Source organism: Panthera onca, chromosome B4 (assembly GCF_046562875.1).
Source record: "Panthera onca isolate mPanOnc1 chromosome B4, mPanOnc1 haplotype 2, whole genome shotgun sequence".
Classification (NCBI taxonomy): domain Eukaryota; kingdom Metazoa; phylum Chordata; class Mammalia; order Carnivora; family Felidae; genus Panthera; species Panthera onca.
The window spans coordinates 119,356,880-119,383,489 of record NC_138345.1 but is presented as its reverse complement, the minus strand read 5'-3'; the positions used below and the strand labels follow the sequence as shown (position 1 = coordinate 119,383,489).

Below are 26,610 nucleotides of genomic sequence, written 5' to 3'. Positions count from 1 at the left end.
ACCCTGAACACTTCTGGTTGGACTAAAAAACACCTTTCCTATCCTCATTTTAAGATTTTGGTTAAAAAAAAAAACAACAGAGTTATCTGTTATTTCAATAGAAAAACAAGATTCTGTGCTTGTTATCTATTGCTATATAACAAATTACCCAAACCTTAGTGGCGTATAAAAACAACATTTATTATTTCAGAGTTTCTGTGGGCCAAGAATCCAGGAGCTGCATAGCTGGGTCCTTGGTTCTGGATCTCTCACAGAGCTATAGTCATCTCAAGACCCAAGTGGGAGGGTCCCACTGCCTAGCTCACTCTTGTGGTTGTAGGCAAGTTTCTGTTCCTCAAGGGTTTTTGGACAGAAGTCTTAACACTTCACAAGCTGTTGGCCTCTGTCAATTCCTGTCATATAGGCCTCACCATAAAGTATCTCACAATAGGCATCTGGTTCCAACAGTACAGCAAGTGAAAGGACAAGAGAGGGCTAGGGAGATGGAAGTCACGGTCTTTGGAACATGCCATCCTTTTGCCATATTCTATTCATGAGAACCAAGTCACTAGATTAAGCCCACATACAAGAGTAAGTGTTTACAGATGCTGTAAATACCTGGAGGTGAGATCACTGGGGGACCACATCAGAAGACTGCTCACTGCAAATATACTTTATACTGATCCACTTTACAGTCTAGTTTCCATGTCTACATTTGTGGTTAAAGTGGAATAACCCATCAGTAATAACAACAAAAAAAGATTCTTTTATTTCCATGGGCCATCTTTTTTTTATATTTGTTTCTTTGTTTACTAAATGCTTATTTTTTATTATTTTTTATTTTTTAATATAATTTATCTTCATGGGGCTGTGATATTCACAGTTAGATGATTTAGAAGCCACATTTGCAATTGCCTCTCAAAAAAGAGACACATGTCTCTGGTCTGTAGAGTCAAGTGTGAAATAGCATCATACAATCATACACAAATCAGAGACCTTGGAGATGAGATGAATACACATAAAGACTTCACAATCTAAACAACACTAATCTAAGTGATAACACACAAATCAGAAATCCCACAAAACATTATAAATTCTTAAAACATGTTTAGTCTTTATTGGTGCCTCACCACTGAAAGGAGCATATTTCCATCTATATTAGGAAAGCGAATTGGTCAAAGTCTATTGGACAAGACGTTAAGGATGTTAGCAAACACATTTTTTAAATTTATTTTGAAACAGAGAGAAACAGAGAGAGAGAGCAGAGTAGGGGCAGAGAGAGAATCCCAAGCAGGCTCTGTGCTGTCAGTGCAGAGCCCAAGGCAGGGCTCAGTTTCACAACCTGTGAGATCATGCATGACCTGAGCTGAAATCAAAAGTTGGATGCCACCCAGGTGCCCCACATTTTTAAGAACAACCAAAGCTAGAAGTAAAAGGGACCATGTAACCTTAAGCCTGATTAGAACAAATAGAAGAAGGCAACAGTTGACCAAAGAAACCAACCAACCAAACAAACAAACAAACAAACAAAAAAACCAGCTGGTGAGCAGGACTGTAGAGATAAACTGGCAGGGACTAAGAACTCAAACACTTTTAAGGACAGGACATAGGGAGTGGTAGAAACTGTGGCGAAATAGAGGACACAAGCCCTGCCCCCCCCAAAAAAAAATACTAGGTTTTTCCCCCGACTTTATAAATAAAACAAAGCACTGGGGACCAAAGTTGGTTATAGCTGTTACAATGGAGTCACAGGTTATTTCAGATATCAAGAGAAGTATTATGGGTGTGACATTATCTCAGTTTGGCTTCCTGTCCAAAACTGTTCTCTTAAAGACTCTAGTTCTTTCAAGTTCCTTAAAATTCATATGTGTGTTAATTCTAGTCTTGATGGTTGATGAAGATGTGTATAAGCTTTAGGGAAAAAGTGTTTAACCAGTATAATTTCTTTAGAAGTCTAAAATGGAAGGTTCAGTCTTATTTCCCTGACACTTAGAAAAATGACAGACACTTATTCCTGTTTCTTCTGGTATTTTTCAGAAGGGCAATGACAAAATGTAGGGTGCAGGCACAGAAGCTCTCAAGGTACATTTGACAGGGTAACTTTTCATTCTCCCATGCCATCACTCACTTTCTATCTACCCTCATTCTTTTTACTTGCATTTCTTTGTTTTTGCCAGCTGGCATCTTAAACTTTGTGCCACCCAATGTTGACCTACCAGCCTATGAACATCTGGCTGAAAATATACTCTTCAACAAAATCCCACACACATATATGCACCTTTAGCATTAGGGGTCTTAACTTAAAGTTAATACACAATTGGACCCAGAGTTTAGAGTATTCTACTTCCTTTAGGTCTGGTGAGACAAACTGTGGTGGTCTGAGAGTCTTTTCAAGTTCTATTTAGTTCTGCAAATGTCTTATGATTCTGGGACAAACAGATATGCTCACTTAGGTCAGTGTAAAAGCTTACTTACTTCTCAGGGGAAGTGTTGGTGCCATTGGAGAATAGGGAAGGCAGAAAGACTAATTGACCTTAAAGTGAAAACCTTAGGTAATTTGTAGTCTGTAAATCTTAAAGTGAGAGCAAATCATTCAGATCTTTTCTATTATCTCTTAGCCCAGCAACTCTGATGGCCTCTGAAGCATTTTCCTCATGCTTCATGCCTTCTGCTCATACATGGAACCTGTAACTACTCTGTTCTTCAGGGGTACCTTGGGAGAAGGCATGACTGATGTTCCTCAAGTTCTCTGGGCCCTTTCAAATGACAAAGCCCAGTACATACAGTGTATAAAATAACCATAGCTGTTTGGCCTGGACAGATATCCAAAGAGAAGCTGAATGTGAGAGAAGCACGATTCTAACATGTTTACCGATGTACCAACATCCTTCTGCAGTTTCAGAAGGCAAAATGACAGCTGCAGTCTTCCTAAGCTAAAGCGGGGAGGTCTTTTAACATTCTCTTTTAAATGAATTTATCTTGGAATCGTTCATTATGTAGACCACAGAGCTAAAATATCATTTTTACTCATAATCCCCCCAATATTTATAGAGAAAAAGTGGAAGAATTCTGTAAGTAAATAGGTTTTGATCTATTGCCATCCCCAGCAACTGTCATCCTTCAATTTTGAGAAATTCACCCCCATTTAATAAAGAACAATGGCTCCCTTGGAATGATGCCAAAATCAGTAGTAATAGAAGAGAAACTCTAATATCTGGGCACTTTCTCTTCCTTACATAATTCTTCCAAGAAGATCACAATTTAGAGCTGCAAAAGACCTTAAAACATCTAGCTCAATATCTCTCCTGAGTCTTTCACAGGTGAGGAAACCAAGTCTGGGTCATATTAAATGACTTGCCCCAAGGCAGATTGTTTCTAAGTGACAAAAGTGGCACTGAATCCCAAGTGTCTGTATTCATGACAATTGCCTCCTGGGTGAATACTGTGCTCTATCAGAGACCCAAGGCTCTGAGAATGCTTGTGTATCTGGGACAGAAACTGTAAAAGGACAAGAAAGGACCAAATGACTAAACGTAAGAAAAGGAATTATTTATAATATTGGGCTTTTTTTTAAGTTTCGTGTTTAAAAGGTAGTTTTTACAACCTCCATACATCACTAAACTCCCTTTTCAAGGGTGGAAGGGAAGGATTGTTCCAGGGACCCAAAAGCTCTAGAAAAGCAGGAAGAAAACAGACATGAAAAAGAAGAAAGGCAGACATAGACCATGTCCACTGTCCAGTGGCCCATGGGAGTCAAACCACTTGTTTACCCCTGAAGGTGGCCTTAGAAAAGCTTTATTAACAGTAGGCATTGCCGTTTCAAAGAAGGAAAAGCATAATGGAATAAAATAAAATAACTGAAATCATTTATTTTCTTCTTTAATCTGGGTAGAAAGGAAGGAAAGATGGGCAAGATAGAAGGGCACTCTCTAGGGTAATGAAGACACATCTTTAGAGCATTAAGCTCCACGGAGATGACATTTTTATAATAATTGACAGGGAAGCTGCATGGTGTCATAGTTGGGAATATAGCCAGAATCCCCAAGTTTGGTTTTACCTACTTCACCAGGGAGTTGTGAGACTTACGTGAGTCAACATTTATAAAGTACTTAAAATAGACCCTGGTGTATCATATGTGCTATATTTATGTTTACTAAATAAAATTTTTTTTTATTTTTTTTAATGTTTATTTATTTCTGAGACAGAGAGAGACAGAGCACGAGTGGGGGAGGGGCAGAGAGAGAGAAAGGGAGACACAGAATCGGAAGCAGGCTCCAGGCTCTGAGCTGTCAGCACAGAGCCCGACGCGGGGCTTGAACTCACAAACCGTGAGATCATGACCTGAGCCGAAGTCGGTCGCTCAACTGACTGAACCACCCAGGCGCCCCTAAAATTTTTTAAAAGACTGAAGGTAAACCATGAAAAAGGTGAGGTTCCTTCATCCCATTAATTATGTCCAAAAATTACTAGTCCGGGCATACACAACAAGCAGAGTGAGTCTCCTTTTATTCATTCAATAGATATATTATGAAATACCTACCATATAGGTACTGTTCGAGATGTTGAGGATTTGATGTTAGGAAACAAAACGTACATGGTCACTGTCCCCTTGCAGCTTACATTCTAGAGGGGAGTGCAGACAAAAAGAAGTAAACACACATAATTTCAAGTAATGATAAATGCTATAGAGAAATATTAAAATGCTATAGAGAGTGAAGAGGATGTTCAAAATTTTGATTGTAGATGGACAAAGTAGGATTCACACCCAGGCAGTTTACCTGAGGTTCTTTACCACCTCACCATGTTGTCTAAATGCTATATTTCAAAGCACAATACAGGTACTAAGGAGATATTGAAATAACCAAGCTAAACAGTCCAAGTCCAGGGCACCTTCAAGGAACTTGGAATTTGGCAAAAATGTACTCTTAGAAGCTTTTGATTTAACCTAATTTAATCTTAGTTTAGCCACCTTCTACTTGTGTCACTTGGGCAAATTATTAAATTCTCCAGTCCACAGTTTCCTCATCAGTAAAATGGGGATGATAGCAGAACCTACCATGTTAGGTTATTGTGCATTGTAAATTTAAAACTCCTTATGAAGTGCCTGGCATTTAGAGGCACTAAATTAATACTAGTTATAGCTACTGTGTTTGTTCAGTAATGCTCATTAAATTAACAAAATTCAAGGAATTATTGCCATTGATCTTGCCTGGGTCCACATAGAAACAAAATGGACACACTTCTTGATATAAGCCTTTGCCTAAAAATGCCTATGACTGCATTGCATAGTGGGCTTCCCATTCTTATGGATTTCTCATAAAGGCAGATTATTCATTTTCTAGATAAGAAGAAGGCAAAACTTTCAAATATGATCATCATCCACTAAATTAATTTTTTTACTATATTTGGGATTATTGTTTAACCCACTAGTAACTAGAAGAAAAGGTGTTTAAAGTCATACCTAGGACCTTCCTATTTAAGAAATTAAGTGAATAAACATAGGGCTGAGAGGGCATCCTGACTGCATCTCTTAGAGGTAACGTAATCAGTTCCCAGCACCACATGGAAAGTGGCAGAGGAGTACATATATATGGAGAGTACCTTGAACAGCAAGAGATCAATAAAGATACGTGGCATAGAATAATAGCACAGAAGTTAACTGAGAAGCTGAGTGGGCGGAACTTGCCAGTGCAGTTCCATTAAATTGCTAAAGGCATTGTGATTTCGTAGAAAAGCAGAACTATGTAAATTTATAGATGAGATCTAAAAGAATATATCCACCATTTTGAATGAGCCATCTTCCCCCTTACTGTATAATTGAATTAAGTGCTAATTTAATAGTTGAATATAATTTGGCTGTATTTCTTATTTTTGATCAGCAGCACTCAAGTGAGAAGTCTGTGTTCAATTTATATCTGCATATGCAGTGAGCATCTACTTATGTCTCAGACACAGTGCAAGGAGAAAAAAGTTGAGATTATACAGTATCTGCCTTCAGAGAGATTACAGTCTAGCAAAGGAGGTTGAACCAATATCCAAGTGATTTTAATGCAAAGCAGAGTGTGAACAGCTGTAATAGAAGTAAAAATACATGCTCTGAATGTTAAGTGTAAGGGGAGGTCTCTCATGTACAGGAAATCTAGCTCATGGTACTCTGAGCAGAAAGTGACCCGAAGCATTTGCTTACTTGTTCAGGCAGATAGATATGCTATTTGTTTCTCATTTGTAATAACCATCCTCTGAAATACAGCCAGTGCCATCAATCCAGCTATGAATTTCATCCATCACTTTGCCCTTCAAGCTATAATAAGTCAAATACTACTTCAAACCCTAGCAGTTTTCTATACTCGGCTTCAATGGAGCAGGCTAAACTAGTAACAGAGTTAATATTCTCCCACCCTAAGCTAAGCACTTTTTAATTACCTGGTATTTCTTTGTGATAATTTTCTTTTTTGGTGGTAAATGGGATTTTAGATTTCTATCTTTTGACTTTAGGTTCTAATCTGATGTTTGATCTGTAGATCCATAGTGAACATGGTAGAACTACATAAGAATCCACGTTCCCCTGGGAGTTTCTAAACATGCTCAGAAAGACACCATAGGCAAACACCTATGTTAATAGCCAACACTTAAACACAGATTTTCTGTGTGCCAGGAACTGTTCTAGGTGCTGTTATATTAACTACACATTAACTCATTTAAATCTTAAAATTTATTCTCTATCTTACAGTTGAAGAAACTGTAAGACACAGAAAAGTGAAGTAACATTCCTAAGGTTACACAGTTAGTAAGTGGCAGAGTCGGGATTTGAACCAGGCAGCCTGGCTCCAGAGTCTATGCTTTTAGCTGCTTTCCCCTACTGCTTCTATCACCAGAGTATCACATGTCTGTGCTCTGGAAATAGCCTATCAATGCCTTCACCTTTGAAAAAATGAGTGACTATTTTCATTACCTCCCACAGATCTAGCATCTTCCATTTTAATGAGTAGAAATTTAACTTTTATTTTTTTAGCAAATAACTACTGTTCTTATCAGAGAAAATGAGTACTCAATAAACTATCAGATTCCTTCTTTTGTGTCTTCAAGAGAAAATGCAGTTTAGCTTTACTTGTTCTATGCATTGATAATGGTATAAATGCTAACTAGGTAACTCTAAATGATCTTTAAGCTTATAATTTATAAGCCACAGAGTCCCAACAGGTTAAAAGTCTTTTCTTCAATGCATCACCAGATTTAACCCTCAATTCCTTCTTTACTTAGAGACTATTGCCTGTTGGGAAAAGGTTGTATTTATAGTTTTACTAATACTAAGAGGTAAATGTATTATAGAAATTTTTGAATGTGAAATTCTCTCCACCAAAGTATAAGAGGTTATTGCATAGATATGGAAAAGATTGATTTCCCTGCCTTTTACCTCTGGGACTCAATTTCATCATCATCTATCAACATTTCTGGTGTCCATTTTTGACAGAGCACTTTTCTAAGTGCTACTGATGTAGATGCAAAGTAACAATTGACCTCACTTCTTAGTATCCCTAGTAAGACTGAGCCAGATGAAAGAGGTCTAGGGCAACTCCAGACACATAATGTATGCAAACACCCACATTCCCAGATGTTCATCAGTGAATCTATGATTCGTACATCCATTCAATCAGTCAGTTCATTTTGGCCCTATGCTAGCTTCGGAGATGAGGATGCAAAAATGGATAACATTTGGTCCCTGCCTCAAGGATTTCTACGTAATTTTGGACACAGATAAATATGTAAAAAGTTAAACCACTGTTTGAGAGGGGAAAGAAGTCCTACTACAGAGGAGGTTAAAGTTAAATACACGAGGGTCAAGGAAGGTTTTCTGGATAGGTAGATGGCACTTGAGCTGAATCTCAAAGAATTAGTATTTTTAGCCAAATAGACCATTGAGTGTGTCAGTCTAGCCAGAAGTTGCTGCCCGTGTTCCTGCTAGGTCTGGAGACAGTAAGGAGAAATGGATGCCCATATTCATCCATTCTCTATCTCTCACTGCATCTCTGTCTCTCTGTCTCCCTCTCTTGTGCATCCATGCTTACTTTCACACACACACACACACACACACACACACACACACACACACACAGTCACTACCTCCCCCATATATTAACCCCAAGAGAAATTACAGAAGAGACACTTCCCAAATTTCTCCCATCCACTCAAGGTCCTTTTATTTTCTGTAGCTTATAAAAACATTGACACTTAATTTTTTTTATATATTCAAATATATACCCAAGGAAATTACATATTCCTGGAAAGAAGGAACCTTAGACCCTTTTACATTTTGATAATGCCTAGGATGATATGACATGTATATTTCGTGATTAAAAGTTGTTATTGTAATAAATAAATAATAACTATTAGAACTATTGTTAAGAGCTGACTCTACTGGGGGTTCACATGAGTACAGCTGAAAATTCTAAGTCACTTTAATGTCTGGGTCAGTTAAAACTTCTAAACTGACAAAAAAAATCCAAGACAATGAGGCTGGGAACATTTTCATAAGGGCCAAGATATTGTTTTTTGTGACTGCTGTTCTCACCTCAATTGTAGTGAAATAGTTCTTAGATTATTCCCTCACCATAAACATAAAAGGTGTTCTCAGCAACTCAGCCAGGGGTTCAAAATGGGGTTACACTTCTCCGTCTTCTAACCCTTCCTGAAATCCCTCCTACTAATTCATTCTGGGTGTCTCATATCACACATGCACCATTAACCAGACTGCTCACTGACCATGTGGCATCTGCTCTTTTCTGCCTCTCTTGCTCTAGCTTATCACCAAAGCTTGAAGTAGTGCCACCAGGACTTACCAAAAGTGCTCTCAATGCTGTTAATACCCACTGAGGGTGCCAAATCTGCTATTAATGACTGCCAAAGGCTGCTTCATAGCTGCAGGTGCCCAAAGTGTCAAAGGTACTGATGTTTCTGCTGCTGGCTACAATGCCCAGTATCTACCCATCAAAAGCACCTTAGCCAGTGCCAACTGAATGTTCTGCCAGTGCCACTGAAGCCTGCCAATGTGGGCACCACCACCAAGTGGCTGGTGCCCAATGGTTGAGGGCACCAATGTCTAAAATATAGCACCATCTCTGCTTGCTGATGAAGTTGTCGGTGCCAATTATGCTGACTCCTTTTGTTCCCAATGTCCCAAAAATGTTCCATGATGCAGCTTTTTTACTGAAGCTTCTTCTTAAGGCTGATCCATTGGAGCTAGGCCAGGGCCTAGTCAGAGCACCAGATCCTGAAATCCATTCAGATTAATGCATTCCCTGTGACACTTGTCTATTGTCCTTTGAATCAAATACATATGCATTGGCCACCTTCTTTGAGCAGAAGAGTCTTTTGAGGACTCTGGATTCCTAATTGAAAGCACACTCGTGCAAGCCCAATCCTGCCAGTTTTCCATACATTCCCACACATGATAGATGAACACAGTCCTATTCAAACTGAAATCCATGCACACAGCTGTGGTCATCAAGCTGACAGATTCCCAGTCTATGTTAGAGAACAAGGAACATTCTATTTTGTGTTTCAGAAAATCATACAGAATCTGACCTCTTCTCATCACCTCTACTCCAGCTCCCTGTCCAAGCCAAGTAATGTCTTGCATTACTTCCAGAGCTTCCCAGCAGGTCTCCCTATTCCTACTCATGCCTCCCTGTGAACTATTCTCAACAAAGCAGCCAGCGTGACTCTACTGAAACAGAAGCTAAACCATGTTATGCATCTGCTCAAATTCTTGGACTGGCTACCTCTCTCCAAATGAAAGCCAAAGCTTTCCAAGTCCTTCAGAGCTGTACCTTCTCTGGCCCCTGATCACCTCTCTCTGACTTGCTCCCCCCTGCTCTCTTCCTGTACATGCTGCTCTCACCCCTTTGGTTTCCTTGATATTCCTTGAACAGGTACCAGTCTCACTCCTTCCTGAAGGTCTTTGCCTCACCTGTTTCCTCTACTTGGAATCTTCTCCCCCTAATTGCCAGCACAACCACTTTACCATCCTTAAATCTTTTTTCAAATCTTGCCTTGTGAGTGAAGCTTTCCCCAACCACCCTGTGTAATTCCACACCTTCCTTACTCCACAGACACTCCAACATATCCAATCCTCCTACTCTACTTTCTCTTTTTTCACAACACATCACTTATTGATTAATTTCCTTATTTATTATGTGTGTTAGTTATCTGTCTCCCCCACTAGAAGGTAAGCCCCATAAGGACTGGCACTTTTATATGTTTTGTTCATTGATGCATCCAGAACAGTACCTAGAATATAGTAGGGAGGCTGTAAGTGTCTGAGTGAATAAATGAATGAATAGATGAGTGGGTGGATGGATGGATGGATAGATGGATAGATGGATAGATGGATAGATGGATAGATGGATGGACAGATGGATGAATGTATGGTAGGTCCCCAAATTTGTCATTCCTGTACTAATTTTTGGCCACCATGTCAATGATATCCTTTGTATTTCCTTACCCAGGCAGAACATAAGTTACTCATTTGTATACTGCTAACTTTGGTTTTATGGCACATTTATCTGTTTGAAGTATTTCAGTGGATGATGTTATTATGCATATGCCTGGAGGCTCTGAGAAAGGACATGGTTTTTAAATATCAAATAAATAGAATTGGTATTCAGAACATTCATTGTTTTCTGAAAACTCAAGTTTGGGGAATTTTTTTTTGTTGAGATGAATAACATGCAAACAGTTTTCCTGACTGATAGTAGCATTTAAAATTTCTGTTTTAAGAGCAAAGCAGTGTGCTACATAACCATTAAATATCTACATGAATGTCAGAAGATATGTACCATCAGAGGAAAAAAAAGTGATTCTGTATCTTTTTCCAAATATAATTCATATCACTGGTGGATCTTGAAAATGTGAATGATGGTGAGCATTGTTCAGCACCTTACTCTACTTGCAGTAAATCCCCTTCATCTTTAATCTGAGCTTTTGTTTCGTAGAAGAGCTTTGAAGCAAGGAAATACATCAAAATAAATAGTGATGTTTAACAAAAGTATCTAGGGTCAAAATTATCTCCACAAGGATTTTAGAAATGAAAAGATGGTTAAAAAAAACATGTCCTTTCACTGAATTTTTAAAAAAGCTTTTACAAAAAAACTTCAGAGTTTTAAAACTATTCAATGATATCATTCAACTCCATAACCATGTTTATGGTGTACTGAATGGTGGCTCTCTTGGTCTCTTCACCACAACCCCACAGATCTTACCTGGCAGATAACTGCCAGGTTGTTGGTGATGCTGCTGATAGCAGTTACTCGATGTGTGCATAGAGATGAAGCTGATGAGGCCAATGTCTGGCTGGCAGCACACACACTGCATGCAAAGCAATAAAGAGATAGTTGTGTAGTTGTTGCTATTGTTGCCATTGTTTTTTCCTAGCATGATTTGTAGAGGTTGTGTGTTTGGGAAGCTTCACTTCTTAAACTTGTGGTGAGTCCAGTGCCTTTGATCAATAGGGGTGCTAGGGGTGCCTGGGTGGTTCAGTCAGATAACCGCCCAACTTCTCCTCAAGTCATGATCTCACAGTTCGTGAGTTTGAGCCCCATGTCAGGCTCTGTGCCTGGAGCTCAGGGCCTGGAGCCTGCTTCGGGATTCTGTCTCCCTCTCTCTCTGCCCCTCCCCAGCTCATGCTCGGTCTCTCTCTCTCTCTCTTCTCTCTCTCTCTCTCAAAAATAAGTAAACATTAAAAAAAAATTTTAATGGGCTGCCCCCTAACCCTGATGGCCAGAGGTAGGACTGGTCTGGCCAATAACATCATTCCCTGAAGTTCACCAGCCTACTATTCTGTGCTACTGGAAGTTGATCACCTCTGTGTCTTGAAAATGTTTTTTAATAACGCATACTTTGTTGTTCATTGCTTCACTTGCAGTTGAGTACACGGTCTAAGGTTTGTCAAAATAAGGGATACCTCAGGCCCTCTCTGGGAAAGACTAGTTTGCTTCTTTTATTCCTGAGATAGTAATCAAAGGGCGTTAAGAGACCATCCAAACACTTTACCTTTACTCCCCCAAAATGTGGTGCCAAGTAATATCCGGATATCACTCCTACACTGCTCCTGCCCTGTGCCTAAAGCAAGGAGTCTTCAATTGTCTGATTACTCAAGAGACCCCATGTTGGCAAGGCTTAGTTGCTGATGGGGAAAAATATAGACGCTACCATTACGTGCAACTATAAGTGCATGATGACATCCAAATACAATTTGCTTACCTCTGAGGGTTTAAGTTTCTTCCTATTCTTCTATAGAAATTATGCCCATAACAGAGCCTGACTCTAAACAAAGGGACTGCAAGCCACAGATTTGTACGTGTTACATGTCTCCCTCACCCGCTGCATATGTACAACCAGAGACCTGCCACACCTCATTTCTTAACAATAGTCACAGTGTTTTAATTGTTTTGGTTCCCACAGAAGGAATCTCATTACATGGAGCACCCAGAGTCTCAAACTCCGTAAAGGATATTTTCCTGAAGATCTCCTAAAACCCCTCACAAATGAGATAACGTGTGTGAGAGCACTTTGGGGTCTTCAAAGTCTCATATTGTTAGGTGACATTTTCATCATTAATAGTCCTATCCATTCTGCAGACGTATCTCTCCTAGCAAAGTTGCACTGCAATAGCACTTAGATGGCAATGGATAGACTTTTTTCCGGGGCCCTGTGGTCAGTGGATCTACCTTTCTCTTTCATGTTCAGTCAGTCTTTTAAGAGCCACTGATGAAACAGCACAGTGATGTCTAAGCCCAAGTCTCAAAGCCTATGGGAGATCTGATCCTCACACTACTTGATGGACCTGCATTTGGACTGGGCAGCACGCACCTGCTAGCCCTGCTTGTCCCGGTTTATTTTCAGGGCTGCTGTTAGTCTGAGTCTTGTGTAGCAGCAGGACAGAGCAAAAGAGGCTAGAACAAGGAGCAGGAATAGAGGGGGGCATTGGACGACATCAGTTGTCTGTATTACAAAAGTCATATCAGGGAGTCTGTGAGTACAGGTGGGAAAAGAGAAGCCACAGTCCATTGTAGCTTCATAGGCAAGTTTAAGTCTCACTGAGACTGGTCCATTGGGGCTGTTGCAACCAGTAGGTTTACATAAATGATGGTCAGGTTTGTGTGTTTGTTTCCAGGGATGACTGCCCCTGCCCATGGGAGGATCTTTACCAGTATTTCACATACAAGGATCCAGCTCTCACCAAGTCCAAGCCCTTACAACTGTTTTAACACAAAGATTATTAACCCCAAAATTACTCCAGCTATGCCTCTCATCCTATAATCTCCAAGAAAGGCCAGCAAAATCCCAAAGCAAAAGACAAGCCCTCTATGTCATCTCAATCTCCATAGCACCCTTGGACTTATATTCCCTTGTATTTCAGACCTTCCTCAACCCCGAGTCCTCATTTCTCACTTTTTTCCAATGCCTTTTCCTTGTGCTTTCTCAAACCTTCCATCTCCCTCCTTCTCTTTCCATGCAGACTCCATTTACATAATTCAAATAGCTCTGATTGCACTTTCTACTTTCTCATCTCTAACCTATACCTCAACCCAGGGCAGCCTAGCCTCAGGCTAGATCCCATGAACCCTTCTCCATCCTCATCTTAGTAGACCTTTCTGCAGCATTCCATCACTGCTGACTATACCTTCTTTGAAACTAAATTTCCCCCACTTTCCTTCTTGTCTTGACTATTCCTTTTTTGGCCTCCTGAGTATACTTCTTATCTTTCACTTTGCAAGTGTTGGTTTGTCCTCACACCACTTCTCTTCTCACACTACACACCCTCTGCGGTCTCATCCATGCATGATTTCAGCTCCCACTTACGGCAAAAATAACTAAGATTTATTGAGTGTTTCTGTGTGCCAAGTACGGTGCTAAACTCTACTTGCATTGTTTCACTGAATGCCTATGACTACCCCCAGAGGTAGATGTTAATTTTATCTCTCACATTACTAATCAGAAAACGGATGCTAGGGAAGATTGAGTAGCTTACTCAAGGTCATACAGCTAATAAGTGGAGGAGCCAAGACACCCACCTATACTCTTATGAGGCCCAAAGTTACGTCTCCTCAGACTTCTCCCCCAAATTTAGAGCACAATTCCACAGCATCTATAATTTCTCATATCTCAGAATCATGCATGTCACCTCAGTCTATTTTCTTCTCTTTCTCAGCTAGTAACATCACCATGTACCCAGATACAAGGTGTCAAAGCTAGATACTTGAGGTTTTCCCACAACTTCCCCCTCTTATCGCTTGCATAGTTTATCACAAAGGGATGACAGTGTGATTGACAAAAAGATGCCAACAAACACAGTAAAAGGAAATGAGGTTTCTTTTAATGGCAACGGATGTGAAAATTAATGGCTTCACAAAACAAGAGACAGTGCAACATACTGTCAAATGGAAGTATAGGCTTCCTTAAATGTTATGTATGAAATTCCCTTATTTTCAATTCTGTTTGTATTAGAGGAAAGGCTAAGCTGCTAGAATAGAAACTCCATAATGTAGTGGTTTAAAGAATAGAACATTTACTTCTCCCACGTAACAATCTTGAAGTAAGCAGTCCAGGTTTACAAGTTGGCTCTGCTCTATGCAATTCTTGAAGAACCCAGGACCCTCCATCTGTTGCTCTGTCATCCTCTAAAGCACTGCTACTCAAAGTATGGTCCACGGACTGACAGCATTAGCATTACTGGAAGCTTGTTAGAAATACAGAATCTCAAATTCTCCATCCAACCTATTGAATTAGAACCTGAATGTTAACAAGATTTCCCACATGATTCTTTTGTACATTAAGGTTTGAGAAGCATTTCCCAAACTCTGGGGTATTACTTTGCCTGTATAGTCAAAGCTGGGCTACAGACACTTTATGTTCCAGCTCATGGGAAGACAAAAAAAAAAAAAGGCAACTCTAGAGCAAGGATCCTATCTTTTAGATTGAAGGTGACCTGGAAGCTTCTTTCACTGCTGACTCCAATTTCTGTCCCAGCTTAGATTTTCCCCACACTTTGGGATTCAATGTGTTGAATCAGATGGCCTTGCTGTGACCCTCTGTTAGGAATGCCTACTGCCTACCCACCATTCTGCCTCTCAGATTACAGACTGTGCCTAGCTCCCATTCATATTCAGCAGTTCTGCAGGCCTGGCAGCTACTGGAGCTGTCTCTGTCTAGCTCTGTCCTGCCAGATGTTCCTGCTGGAAAAAGAGTCACAGTGCTCCTTGTGGATGCTTCTGGCGACTCATGAAACAAGTATGGATGCCATCTTATCTTTAGCCTAAATGTCCTGTGTTGTCTTTTTTATTTTATTTTTTTTTTAGTTTTGCCTTTGGGCTTCTTTTTTTCTTTACTGGATAAATAAATCTGACACTAATTTGACATTAACTTACAAAATATAGAATTGCAAGATTTCAGAATTATGTAGGAACTTTGAGATCATTTGCCCAACACCATCATTTTATGGATGAGAATGCTGAAGCTTGGAGAGGTGAGGTAACTTGCCCTCAGTTACACAGCTTGTTAATAGAAGGTTTGAGATGCTGGGCTACGGAAACAAAGCCCAATGCATTTTGTAACACAGCATATTACCTGTAATTGGGTCTTGGTCTGTAATCATTTTAAGTAGTTGTGCAACATTAATGTTAGGCATAAATATAGCCCTCATTTTCATAATATGTAGTACAAAATACAAATCTCCTTTACAAGTGGACTCCATGCCACTAAAGTTAATTTGTCACTTAATCTTCATGTGTTCATTAAATCACTTAATTTAATAAACATTTGGCAAATACCTGATATGTATGAGATGCTCCACTAGGCACATAAAAGACGACAAAATGGCTAAGACCTCGTTTCTTCATCAAAAGGGTGACAGTCTAATGAAGAAGATGGATGCTCACATCTCTAGCTATAATGGAATTATATGAAAATTACTGCAAAAATCTTGGGGAAGATATGATTAATTTTGACTTGGGAGTAGGAGTAGCATTGGAGAAGCCTTCACAGAAGAAGCAATATTTAAATAAGACCTTTTAAGAATGGATAGAATTTCAACAGGAGAACAGAGGAGAAACAGTATTCCTGGCAGAGGGAATGGCTTGAGCAAAGGTACAGAGGTATGTGAGCTATAAAATGGATTATGCCCCCCGAAATCATACTCCTAAGATCCAGAATTACTGAGTTTTGGATTAGTAAAGCTGCAGGACATAGATGTTTACTAGATGACAGCCAGAAAGCTTGGGAAGGATGTTGATGTTAGCTCAGCTCTGCATCCCTGGTCTTTCTCAGTCTCATGGAGATGACTTTGGACTCGTAAATTAAACAATTTGGATCACTTTATGTGTCATCTTGGCTAGGCCATGATATCCAGATGTTTGGTCAAATTCCAGCCTACATGTCACCATGAAAGCGTTAGTTAGATGAAATAAACATTTAAATCAGTGGGCTCTGAGTAAAGCAGACTGCCCTCCATTATATGGAGGGACTCCATCCAATCAACTGAATGCCTTACAAGAACCAAGACTGAGGTCTTCCACAGAAAAAGAGGGAATTCTGCTTCCAGACTGTTTTCAGGCTTGGGCTGCAACATCAGCTCTTCCCGGGTCTCCAGTCTGACAGCCTGCCTGCAGATCTCAGACTTGCCAGATTTCAAACTTGTGCATGTGTGTATATACATCCTATTAGCTCTATTTGGAGAACCCTGGCTCACATAAATACCAAGGATTTTGAAATTTAAAAATGACTGTATTAGTTTTCCCTTACATGTCAAAATTTCAAAGCTTTACAGCAACGAAAAAATACATTTATTTTTCTTACAAGTTTGTAGGGCAGCTGTAGTTCATCTAACTTCAGCTGGGTTTGCCCAAACTCTAGTGACCCAGGGTAGACTCTAAGCTCTGGGTTACATTTAGGTTTGCTCCACAAGTCTTCATCTTTCTCCTGGGACCAGCAGTTATGTGACTGCTCAGCCACTTGTTATTCTTATACTAGAGCATAAAAACACAAAAGGAGGAGTAGATCACAGAATTACAGAGCCTTCCTTACCTATAAATTGCCACACTGACACTTCTACCTGTACCATTGGCCAAGCAAGTACATGGCCAACATCAGTGGATGGAGAAGTGACTCCAATCACAGTGGATACAATGCAGATCCCTTGGCAAAGGGCACAGAGGCATAATTCTAATACAGGAAGAAAGTGAGGAATTATAAATAACAATTCAATCTACTTGAGTGGCTTTGTTAGATGCATTTCTGAAAAGTAGCTATCTGCTGGGGGAAGGCAGAGTATAAAGAGGTTAGCAGGCATAAACCCTTTTTAAAACAAGATAGGAAAGGAATGAAGTGAGGGAAAGAGAGGGATGACAGAGGAAAGAAGAATCTTGATTAGAAGTTGAAAGGATTAGCAGCCAAAGGATTCAATATTATGCAGTTTCAAAGCATAGGCTAAAAAAACACACAAATAAATAAATAAAAATAAGCACGAACCTAATTTAGAGCAGTGGTGAGGAAAGAAAACTGAGCTATTGAAGACGTATTATATTCAAAGTACTGTGATAGGCAATTTACATGCCCTATATCATATAATCTTTACAACAACACTTGAAGTAGATATTATTGTCAGGTTCCAAAGTCCACTTTGGAAGGAGGGAACTAAAATCAAATTTATGAGACTTGTTGCCTAATTAAATATGATAGTAAAACAGAAAGAGGAAAGTAAGATGACTCCTGAGCATCTACTTGAGAAATGGTGTAATACTTCCCCCCTAACTGAGATTGGAATCTGAGAGGGAGGGCCGGTTGTGAGCTGAAGTAGATACATTTTTGACTTGTGTTATGTGATAGCTATAGGCCCTCTATGTGAGAAATCCTGCAAATTTTTGGAAATTTGTATCTTCAAGCTCAAGAAGAGAAACCAATCCTGAAGAAACACTATAGAAATAGAGGCCAAAGCATTCCAAGCATGGAAAATAATATTAGCAAAAATACAAAAGTGTCTTGCACATGTTCATGGCATGGCTAGCAACTTAATATACTGTTTAGGGTACACATGGCAGAGTAGTATGGGATTAATTTGAAAACAAAAGTTTGTACTTGATCGCAATTGTCCTAGAATTCTGGAATAGGACATTTGCATTTTTACCGAGAAGGAGCCACTATAGGTTTTTGTGCAAGCATTGACTTAAAAGCCTGGCTTTTTGGAAAACTGATGCAGCAGCATGATATAAGCTAAACCAAAAGTGGGAGGCCACGTGGAAGGCTCTTGCGTTAGTTTTTGTAAGCACTAACAAGAACCTAAACAGGGTAGTGACAGTAGGAACAGAAATGAAGGAACAGATGGAAGAATTGCTTCTAAAGAAATTATTGTGCAGCACAGTAACCACTCTGCATACCATTAAATATGTGTCAAGTTAATTTTGTAACTTCATTTGGCTCTAATGCTTTCCTCTATTCAGGTATGCAGAGCCTTCATAATTGATTGGTCATCTGTTTATATACTTTCTAATTAAGAGTTATTAATTTCCCTGAGGGAGAGACTATGACTGTTTTGTTCTGTATTGTTCCACAACATTCATCAGAACAGACACTGACTAAATATTTATCAAGTCAGTGGCTGGATCAACGCTGCCCCCGTACACATCAGCATGTTCATCTCCAGGTTCTCTTCACTCTTGCTCTCTACCTTGTTCCCATCTCCCATTCTCCCACCAAACACGTTCCTCCCTCTCATCTCCTTTAGGTTGCTCAGGGAGAACTCGCCTCACGGGAGTAACCAGATTACTTAGCAGTCTGCGTTTAGTCAGATACTGATATGATTTATTTTTTTTTCAATCCTACCTTCAACCAAGTTCAGCTGCTCTGTCATTTTTAATGTCATTCAGACATATCCAATAACTTTCCAGTCATGTAAAATATTGAAAACTCAGTGCCAATCCACTTAAGCCTCTAATTTTATTCCCTTTGACCTTCCCCTTCCCAAGTTTAGGCTTACCCCAAGGGACTGGTACTCTTTTCTGATTCTAAATTTGCTGCCACTGGGGCAAGAAGGAGGGATTGGAGGGGAAAACAAACTTTTTTTACACTAATAGGGTTTGCTTTGAAGAGGTCTAGTTGGTATCCCCACCACCACTCTTTGGCCAACTCTGATCATCAACCAACCTCTGTGTAGCAGATGACAAGTAATTGCTCTCTCAAAGGAGTAGTGTGTGTGTGTGTGTGTGTGTGTGTGTGTGTGTGTGTGTGTGGTGTGGGGTGTGTGTGTGTGTGTGTGTGTGTGTGTGTGTGTGTGTGCGCGCACGCGCTGAGTTCTCTGGTATGGGACATCTGACTCCACCCCAGACTGATTCAAGGCTTCCTAAGTTTATCCCCTGTATCTGCTGCTGGGGTCATCAGATCCTGGATGGCTAACAGTAAGACCTTTGCCAAGCTGCTAATTTCAACTCCAGTGAGCTTCTCTTCCTTGCTTCTTGCCCTTTCTCCAGTTATTTCCTTCTGTCAACTGGGACAGTCAGGGAGTTTCCTAAGCTGCAGTGAGTAATCAGCATAGTAGCATTGGATCAACCACCTCTTAATAAGTACTGGAGAATATCCCTAGCCCAATGTTTTTATAACTCTATAGAATATGAGGTACTTAATACTTTGTGCCTCTGCTTTGGATCCTAATCTTCAATTTTAAACATACACAACATTCAGTTATTTGCAACTGCCACTAAACTTCATTTTACAAACCCTGAGTTGTCATTTACATTTGTAGCTACTGCATAATAAACATTGTGTTAAGTGTTACTGAACAAACATTCAGTGAGTAGTTAAACTGGGTCAGTCCAATATACAAGTGACATACAAAAAGCCTGATGCAGTTCAGACTGTCATGCAAGTGATGAGTTACACCATAACTCCCAATAGAGGACATTTAAGCCTCAAAATGGAAAATAGATTGGGAACTATAGGAAAGAGGAAAGGAGAAAAAGTAATTTAAAAATGATGGAGTAAACATAATCCCAGAAGAATAAGAGAGAAAAAGGCAGAAGAAATCCTTAAAAATATAATTGCCTTGACTTTTGATTGAGCTTGTCCAGAAGGAAAATAAGCTACAAGTTCTATTTGGCATATATGTGGGGGATTTAAATATGGACTGTATATTAGGTAATATAACTTTATCAATGATAAACTTCTTGAGTGTGATGCTACTATGGCTATGTAGGAGCATGCCCTTATTCTTGGAAGATGCATACTGAAGCATCAAGGGGTGAAGTTTCATGATGTCTGCAAATAGTGTTAGAGGAAAAAACATCTTTCTAATGGTTCACCTAAAACAAAGTGTGTTGTGTGCATGTGAATGAGGAAGTGGGTGTAGAGAAAAAGGTAGAAACCAAATGTGGCAAAACGTTAACCTTAGGTGACTCCGGGTCCAGAATGTTCTGGAAAACACGGAAATGCTCCTCCAGGCTCTGTCATCAAGGAAGGACTTGCCCAGCAGCAGGGAGAGTGGTCAGCAGACAGCCTCCAGCTGTCAGCATCTGCAGGGTCTGCCTCTGCTATGGAGAGCAGCCTCGCTAGAGTCATGGTTCTCCCATGGCAGCCATATCCAGCTGAATGATGGGGCACAAAGGCTGCCCAGCACATGACCTCGAATAACATGACCTTTGCCACAGAGGCTTCGCCAGGACCCATCACAATCCGTCTCCTCTTCTGCCCAACTCTGCTTCTCATCCCTCGTTTTCACAGGTGTTGATCCCTAATGAACACCTTGAATCCAAAAAAAACAAATGGAAGAGTGAGAAGAATCTCCAAAATGAGAATGCTGCATAGTGACAGAAAGCCTACCATGTTTAGGATTAAAATCTGAATCCCTGACAGCCAGACTAATCTTTTCTCTGCTAACAAATCAGAATCATCTAGATTTCCATTAATATTTATCTCCTTGAATCTGAAGGGAGAGGAAAACCTATGTATTTTGCCCAGTTTGCTATTCCCGTCATGAATTTCACTGAAGGATCACATCCGGTTGCTGAAGCACCACCTGTCCATAATAGCTGAAGTATTAGATACACCGCATGGCATCCAGAGCAACGCCAAGCCTTAGAAGTGAGTTACTTCAAAATCCAAGAACCACAAATTCAACTAAAATTCCAAATAAAAGCTAAAAGACTAGAATAATCATACAAAATTTTAAACCCAGAAGTTTCTCTTGCTTAAATTACTTTCACACTCCAGTTTAAACTGAGGAACATTATGCTGCTGTCACACTTCTTTGTTCTCCTAAAGAAAAAAAAAATCTGTATATAGCTGACAAAAAATAGGAACCTGTCTGCCAGCAAGTTCTCTATTCATGTCTAACATACTGTAGAGTCTATGCAGAACACATGGTCTCTAAACACCCAAAAGCCTCTTCTTCACTGCTTCACACGGCAGTATGTTTCTCCAGCGTGTTTGCACTACCTACAATACATGTCTTGCATAAGCATGAATTCCTTTGGATGTTTAAGTCATGCATTATTTTCACATGCTTTGATGTTATACATATGAGAATTATCATCTACATTTTGGGAGCACAGTTTCTTGTGCCTTCAGCATTGAATTTAATACTGCTCAACTGACATGATTTTAAATTCCATCCAACAGAATGTCAATAATGTTTATAACAGAAATTTGACATATTTTGTTTTCTCAAATAGGGAGTGGAGATAGCAACTACATTAGAAATTTCTGGGTGCAGTTTTGAAAACTAATTCAGCGTGAAAATTATCAATGACTTAGAATTGTGCATAAAGTATTTTGGTTTTCCTTATTTTCTTATCCAAAAAGATCTGTTGCTTCACATCAGATGAATTTCCAAGTGGCAAAATCCATTGTTTGACGGAACACAAAGTAACCTAATCCTAATGTGATTTTTTAAATTACAGATGAGACCCATTGGCCATGATGGCTATCATCCCACTTCTGTCGCTGAGTGGCTGGATTCCATTGAACTAGGTGACTACACCAAAGCCTTTCTAATTAATGGCTACACATCGATGGACCTGTTGAAAAAAATCTGGGAGGTTGAACTTATTAACGTAAGTTGGTCTCTTAAAGACACCTTCTCATTCACCCTTTGTAAATGAAATTCCTGTTGTAGGTGGGTAATTTTTTCTTTCTTTGTTGCTGTTTGGACATCCATCAAGAATTTGCAGATATGCCTTCTGCTTTAAATGTATTCAAGCCCAAAGAGATCAACTAGGTCTGCATAAATAGTTTTAATGCTGATACTTTACTCATTTCATTTTTACTGCTCTTTTATTTCTAATGGCATCAAGGAATGAAAGAAATGAAGAGGTAACATGTAATTATCCTGCCTTCACATTATATTTGGCATCGTGAACATTTCTTTGCTAAAGGCAGTGAAAAATCATTTAATCTTTTAGAGAATTTCTTTGATTTAAATTTTATATTCTAAAACTGAAGAAAAACACTCATAAACTGAAAGATAAAGCATATAAATACCTAATCATTCAAAAGAGATTTTTTTGTACTCTTTATACCACTTTCTCTCCAAAAGTCCAGTCTCCACGTATTTCATGTCATTAATTATTTTAAATGATCGTTATCAGTAGTAACTAAGTAACTAATTATTCTTTGCTTTTAAAAGTCTGTTTTAAAAATAATATCTTTTCTAGAACATCCACTAAAAACTATTCTTTAATCCAAAAATCACTTTAAATGGACAAATTCTTGGCTGCTTCTTCCAATTTGCCATCAGCTCCTCTTTGCTTTCTGTCCTTACTCCCTCACAAAAGCTATCATTATTTCAGAAGAAACCCATTGTCTGACTAAAAGCCTCTGATTAATTTTGTTCTTAGTCTGTGTGGCAACACAGTGGAACTAACAGAAACTGTATTGCATTTTAGTTGCATCAAGAAGATTTCAGTTCTCCACTGAGAATCCAATATTCATTTGATGACTACTCTTAGCCATTTGTTAAAGGGGCACCTTCCATAGATCAAACAAACATGTTTCCAATTAAGTGACATTCTAGTCAATGATAATGATACAACTTGATAAATATCTCTATATATCGTCTTCTGAATACTGTTGTTCCCCACTGAAGAACAAATACTTAGATAGCACATGAGTCACTCACTTAACTGGCATTAGCAGTAATCCCTCATTGAAAAGAAGGGATTCCAATAGAACTCTATTATAAAATGTCTTCTTTGTAGCAAGGATCACTGAAGCAGGTTGATAAGTCTCTCAAAATCCAAATGCCGGGGCTAACATTTAAGATGTGAGCTTGAACCACACGTTTCCCAGTGCTGGGAGTGCCAGCAGCCTAGGCATCCTTGTTCAATCACTGTGTCCCTTGAGGATGGCTACAATGACTGTGGGTCAGTGGTGCTCTGAGGCCCCAGGTTTGATGTCAGGGCTCAGAGATTGATCCACCACCACCCATACACCAGCCAACCTTAAGCTGGGACAGAATAATAGCCTTTTCCACCCATACAGAGTCTTTAAGTATTTTCCCTTTGGTTACATTTGCTGTAATACAGTCTGACTTCAATCTGGGGACAAGTGCCTGTCACAAGCATTGTATCAGAATTGGACAACATAGTCACTGTGTCTTAGCTCTTGAGGCCAGTTCTTTAGGCCTGGAGTGCATCTGCATCTGACGCCAACCCAGTATATTTTCCTTAAGCTGATGGAATTTAAAGTTTACGACATCTATGTGGGCAAGTTCATCCCTTGATGAGGAGGCTACGCAAGTCATTTAATTCCATCGATATTTTTATTATAAACAAAAATTGGTCTGCACCTTTAGACTTGGAAATCAGAGAACAAAATTTTTATGCTCACTGGTACTGCTACAAGGGTAGTTCATTTGATGGTTCAGGGTTGTTGGGTTTTCAAATGAAAGAAAGTCACAATGTGTGCCTTCTGGCTTACAAAGCTTTGGTCTCAAATTAAAGACTTTAATTTATCCCAAATAATGAGGGAAGACATCCAAATATAAAATAATCACATATATAATATATGGGCCCAGCAATTCTATATTAAGTATCCATAATTTGTGGTTTTCTAGCCTGAAGAGAATGTGCAGTTACTTTGATTTAGAGCACAGCTTTTTAGAGAAATTCACATCCTGAATCTTTGTAATGAGTGGTTCATTTTAAGGAAACCAAATGACTTCAATAACTATTGTTGTGTATAAAGTGAAGAGAAAAGTGCAAGGGTAGGCTGTCTTTGATACAGAGGTCTGTTGGTGGAGGGGAGGAGAGGAAAGGGAGGGGAGACTGGCTGCTGCTATAATTACAAATACCTTCAGCATCATTGAATCGTATCGATTAAGCCTCCAATGCCACATGGTATTTTGCTTGATATTTGAAAACAGTAACTCAGTGAGTATAAGTTTATTTGAAGTATTTCCATGAAAAAATGAAAACTATACAAAATTGTGATTTGAAAACTACAAATACATTTGAAATTGTAATCTTTCAAAAAGACCCCAAAGATCTTTCTTTTGGCAGAGTGCATTATTGCCTTTGAAAAACAAGGTTTTTTGAATAATCTATAGAAGATTTTGGTCACAACACCACCCAAAGTATAGGAATGAGAGAGTAGTGGAAATCCTATTTCTTAATATCAGCATTCTCAGTAGTGGGAATCAAGCACAAAGAAACTTTTAAGACGTAAGGTTTTACAGGCCCATGTGTGTCTAGACTTAGAGAATTGAGCAGATGCCAATAATTCTTCCTTTTATTACCTAATCTATGCTTCCTATTCAGAAGCTGTTTGATTAATAGCTCTGTTTTGTCTGTGTCTGCTACTATCATTAATAACATCATTAATACTACTTTTACTTTTGTATTGATATTTTCATGTTCTAAGAATATACGGAGACAATTGTCAGGCAAATTGTTCCCTCTGCAGATGCTAGTGGGATAAATCTCTACCTTGAATTATAGTCTTCTCCAAAGGCTTTGTTTAAGAGAGCTAAAAACTTGTTAACAGTGCTTAAGTACATGAATTTTCTTTACTCAGAAGGTCACTCAGGCCTTGCACAAGGTATTACCAAGTGTACACAACAGTTCCTACTGCTATTGATAACCTCGACAACTCTACATGGCGGGGGAGGGGGGTTAGATAAAAGGACTACATATTTCCTCCATGAAATATGTATGGATAATTATGAAATTAATCCATTTCCTAAACAAAAAAAGTATTGCAATTATGAAAAACAACATTAACTTATTTTACCACTGTGTACCTACTAAAGAGATTTGGTTAGATGAAATAAATTTTAACACTGCCCAATTTATTAATGTGTAGGGGCGCCTCAGTAGGTTAAGTGTCCAACTCTTGATTTCAGCTCAGGTCATGATCTCAAGGGTTGTAAGATCAAGCCCTGCATAGGGCTCTGTGATGGGCATGGAGCCTGCTTAAGTTTCTCTCTCCCTGATCTTCTACCCCTGCCCTGCTCATGTGTACACTCACTCTCTAAAAAAAAATTAAAATTAAAAATTAAATGTATTAATGTGTGAATTTCAGTGCAGAACGTGTAATTCATTTCTTTCCATTGGCTTTATCATTATTTACTAAGGAAATAATTCTAACCCATGCTTATGATACCCTACAATATTGATAATGATAAAAATACCCATCAAAAAAATGAATAAATAAAATTCAGCTTTAGAGCATTTTTAATTCTCTGCTCAGAAGTACAAGAATAGCTTTAAAAATCTAACTACAGTGGTTGTGTTTTTTTTATTTTTTTTATTTTTTTTAATATATGAAATTTATTGCCAAATTGGTTTCCATACAACACCCAGTGCTCATCCCAAAAGATGCCCTCTTCAATACCCATCACCTACCCTCCCACCCCCCATCAACCCTCAGTTTGTTCTCAGTTTTTAAGAGTCTCTTATGCTTTGGCTCTCTTCCACTCTAACCTCTTTTTTTTTTCCTTCCCTTCCCCCATGGGTTTCTGTTAAGTTTCTCAGGATCCACAGAAGAGTGAAAACATATGGTATCTGTCTTTCTCTGTATGGCTTATTTCACTTAGCATCACACTCTCCAGTTCCATCCACGTTGCTACAAAGGGCCATATTCCATTCTTTCTCATTGCCACGTAGTACTCCATTGTGTATATAAACCACAATTTCTTTATCCATTCATCAGGTGATGGACATTTAGGCTCTTTCCACAATTTGGCTATTGTTGAGAGTGCTGCTATAAACATTGGGGTACAAGTGCCCCTATGCATCAGTACTCCTGTATCCCTTGGGTAAATTCCTAGCAGTGCTATTGCTGGGTCACAAGGTAGGTCTATTTTTAATTTTTTGAGGAACCTCCAGACTGTTTTCCAGAGTGGCTGCACCAGTTTGCATTCCCACCAACAGTGCAAGAGGGTTCCCACTTCTCCACATCCTCTCCAGCATCTATAGTCTCCCGATTTGTTCATTTTGGCCACTCTGACTGGTGTGAGGTGATATCTGAGTGTGGTTTTGATTTGTATTTCCCTGATGAGGAGCAACGTTGAGCATCTTTTCATGTGCCTGTTGGCCATCCGGATGTCTTCTTTAGAGAAGTGTCTATTCATGTTTTCTGCCCATTTCTTCA

The 26,610-nt window shown here is 39.2% G+C and overlaps 1 protein-coding gene across 15 annotated transcripts in view; it reads left to right on the top strand.

Moving 5' to 3' along the window:
- Window positions 1-26,610, top strand: part of ANKS1B (ankyrin repeat and sterile alpha motif domain containing 1B) — a 1,079,287-nt gene that overhangs the window by 770,749 nt on the left and 281,928 nt on the right. For all 15 annotated transcript variants that reach the window (XM_060656669.3, XM_060656668.3, XM_060656666.3 and 12 more), the window contains one exon: window positions 21,921-22,073. In XM_060656669.3, the coding sequence (XP_060512652.3) occupies window positions 21,921-22,073 (153 nt within the window). The remainder of the gene's footprint in view (window positions 1-21,920; window positions 22,074-26,610) is intronic.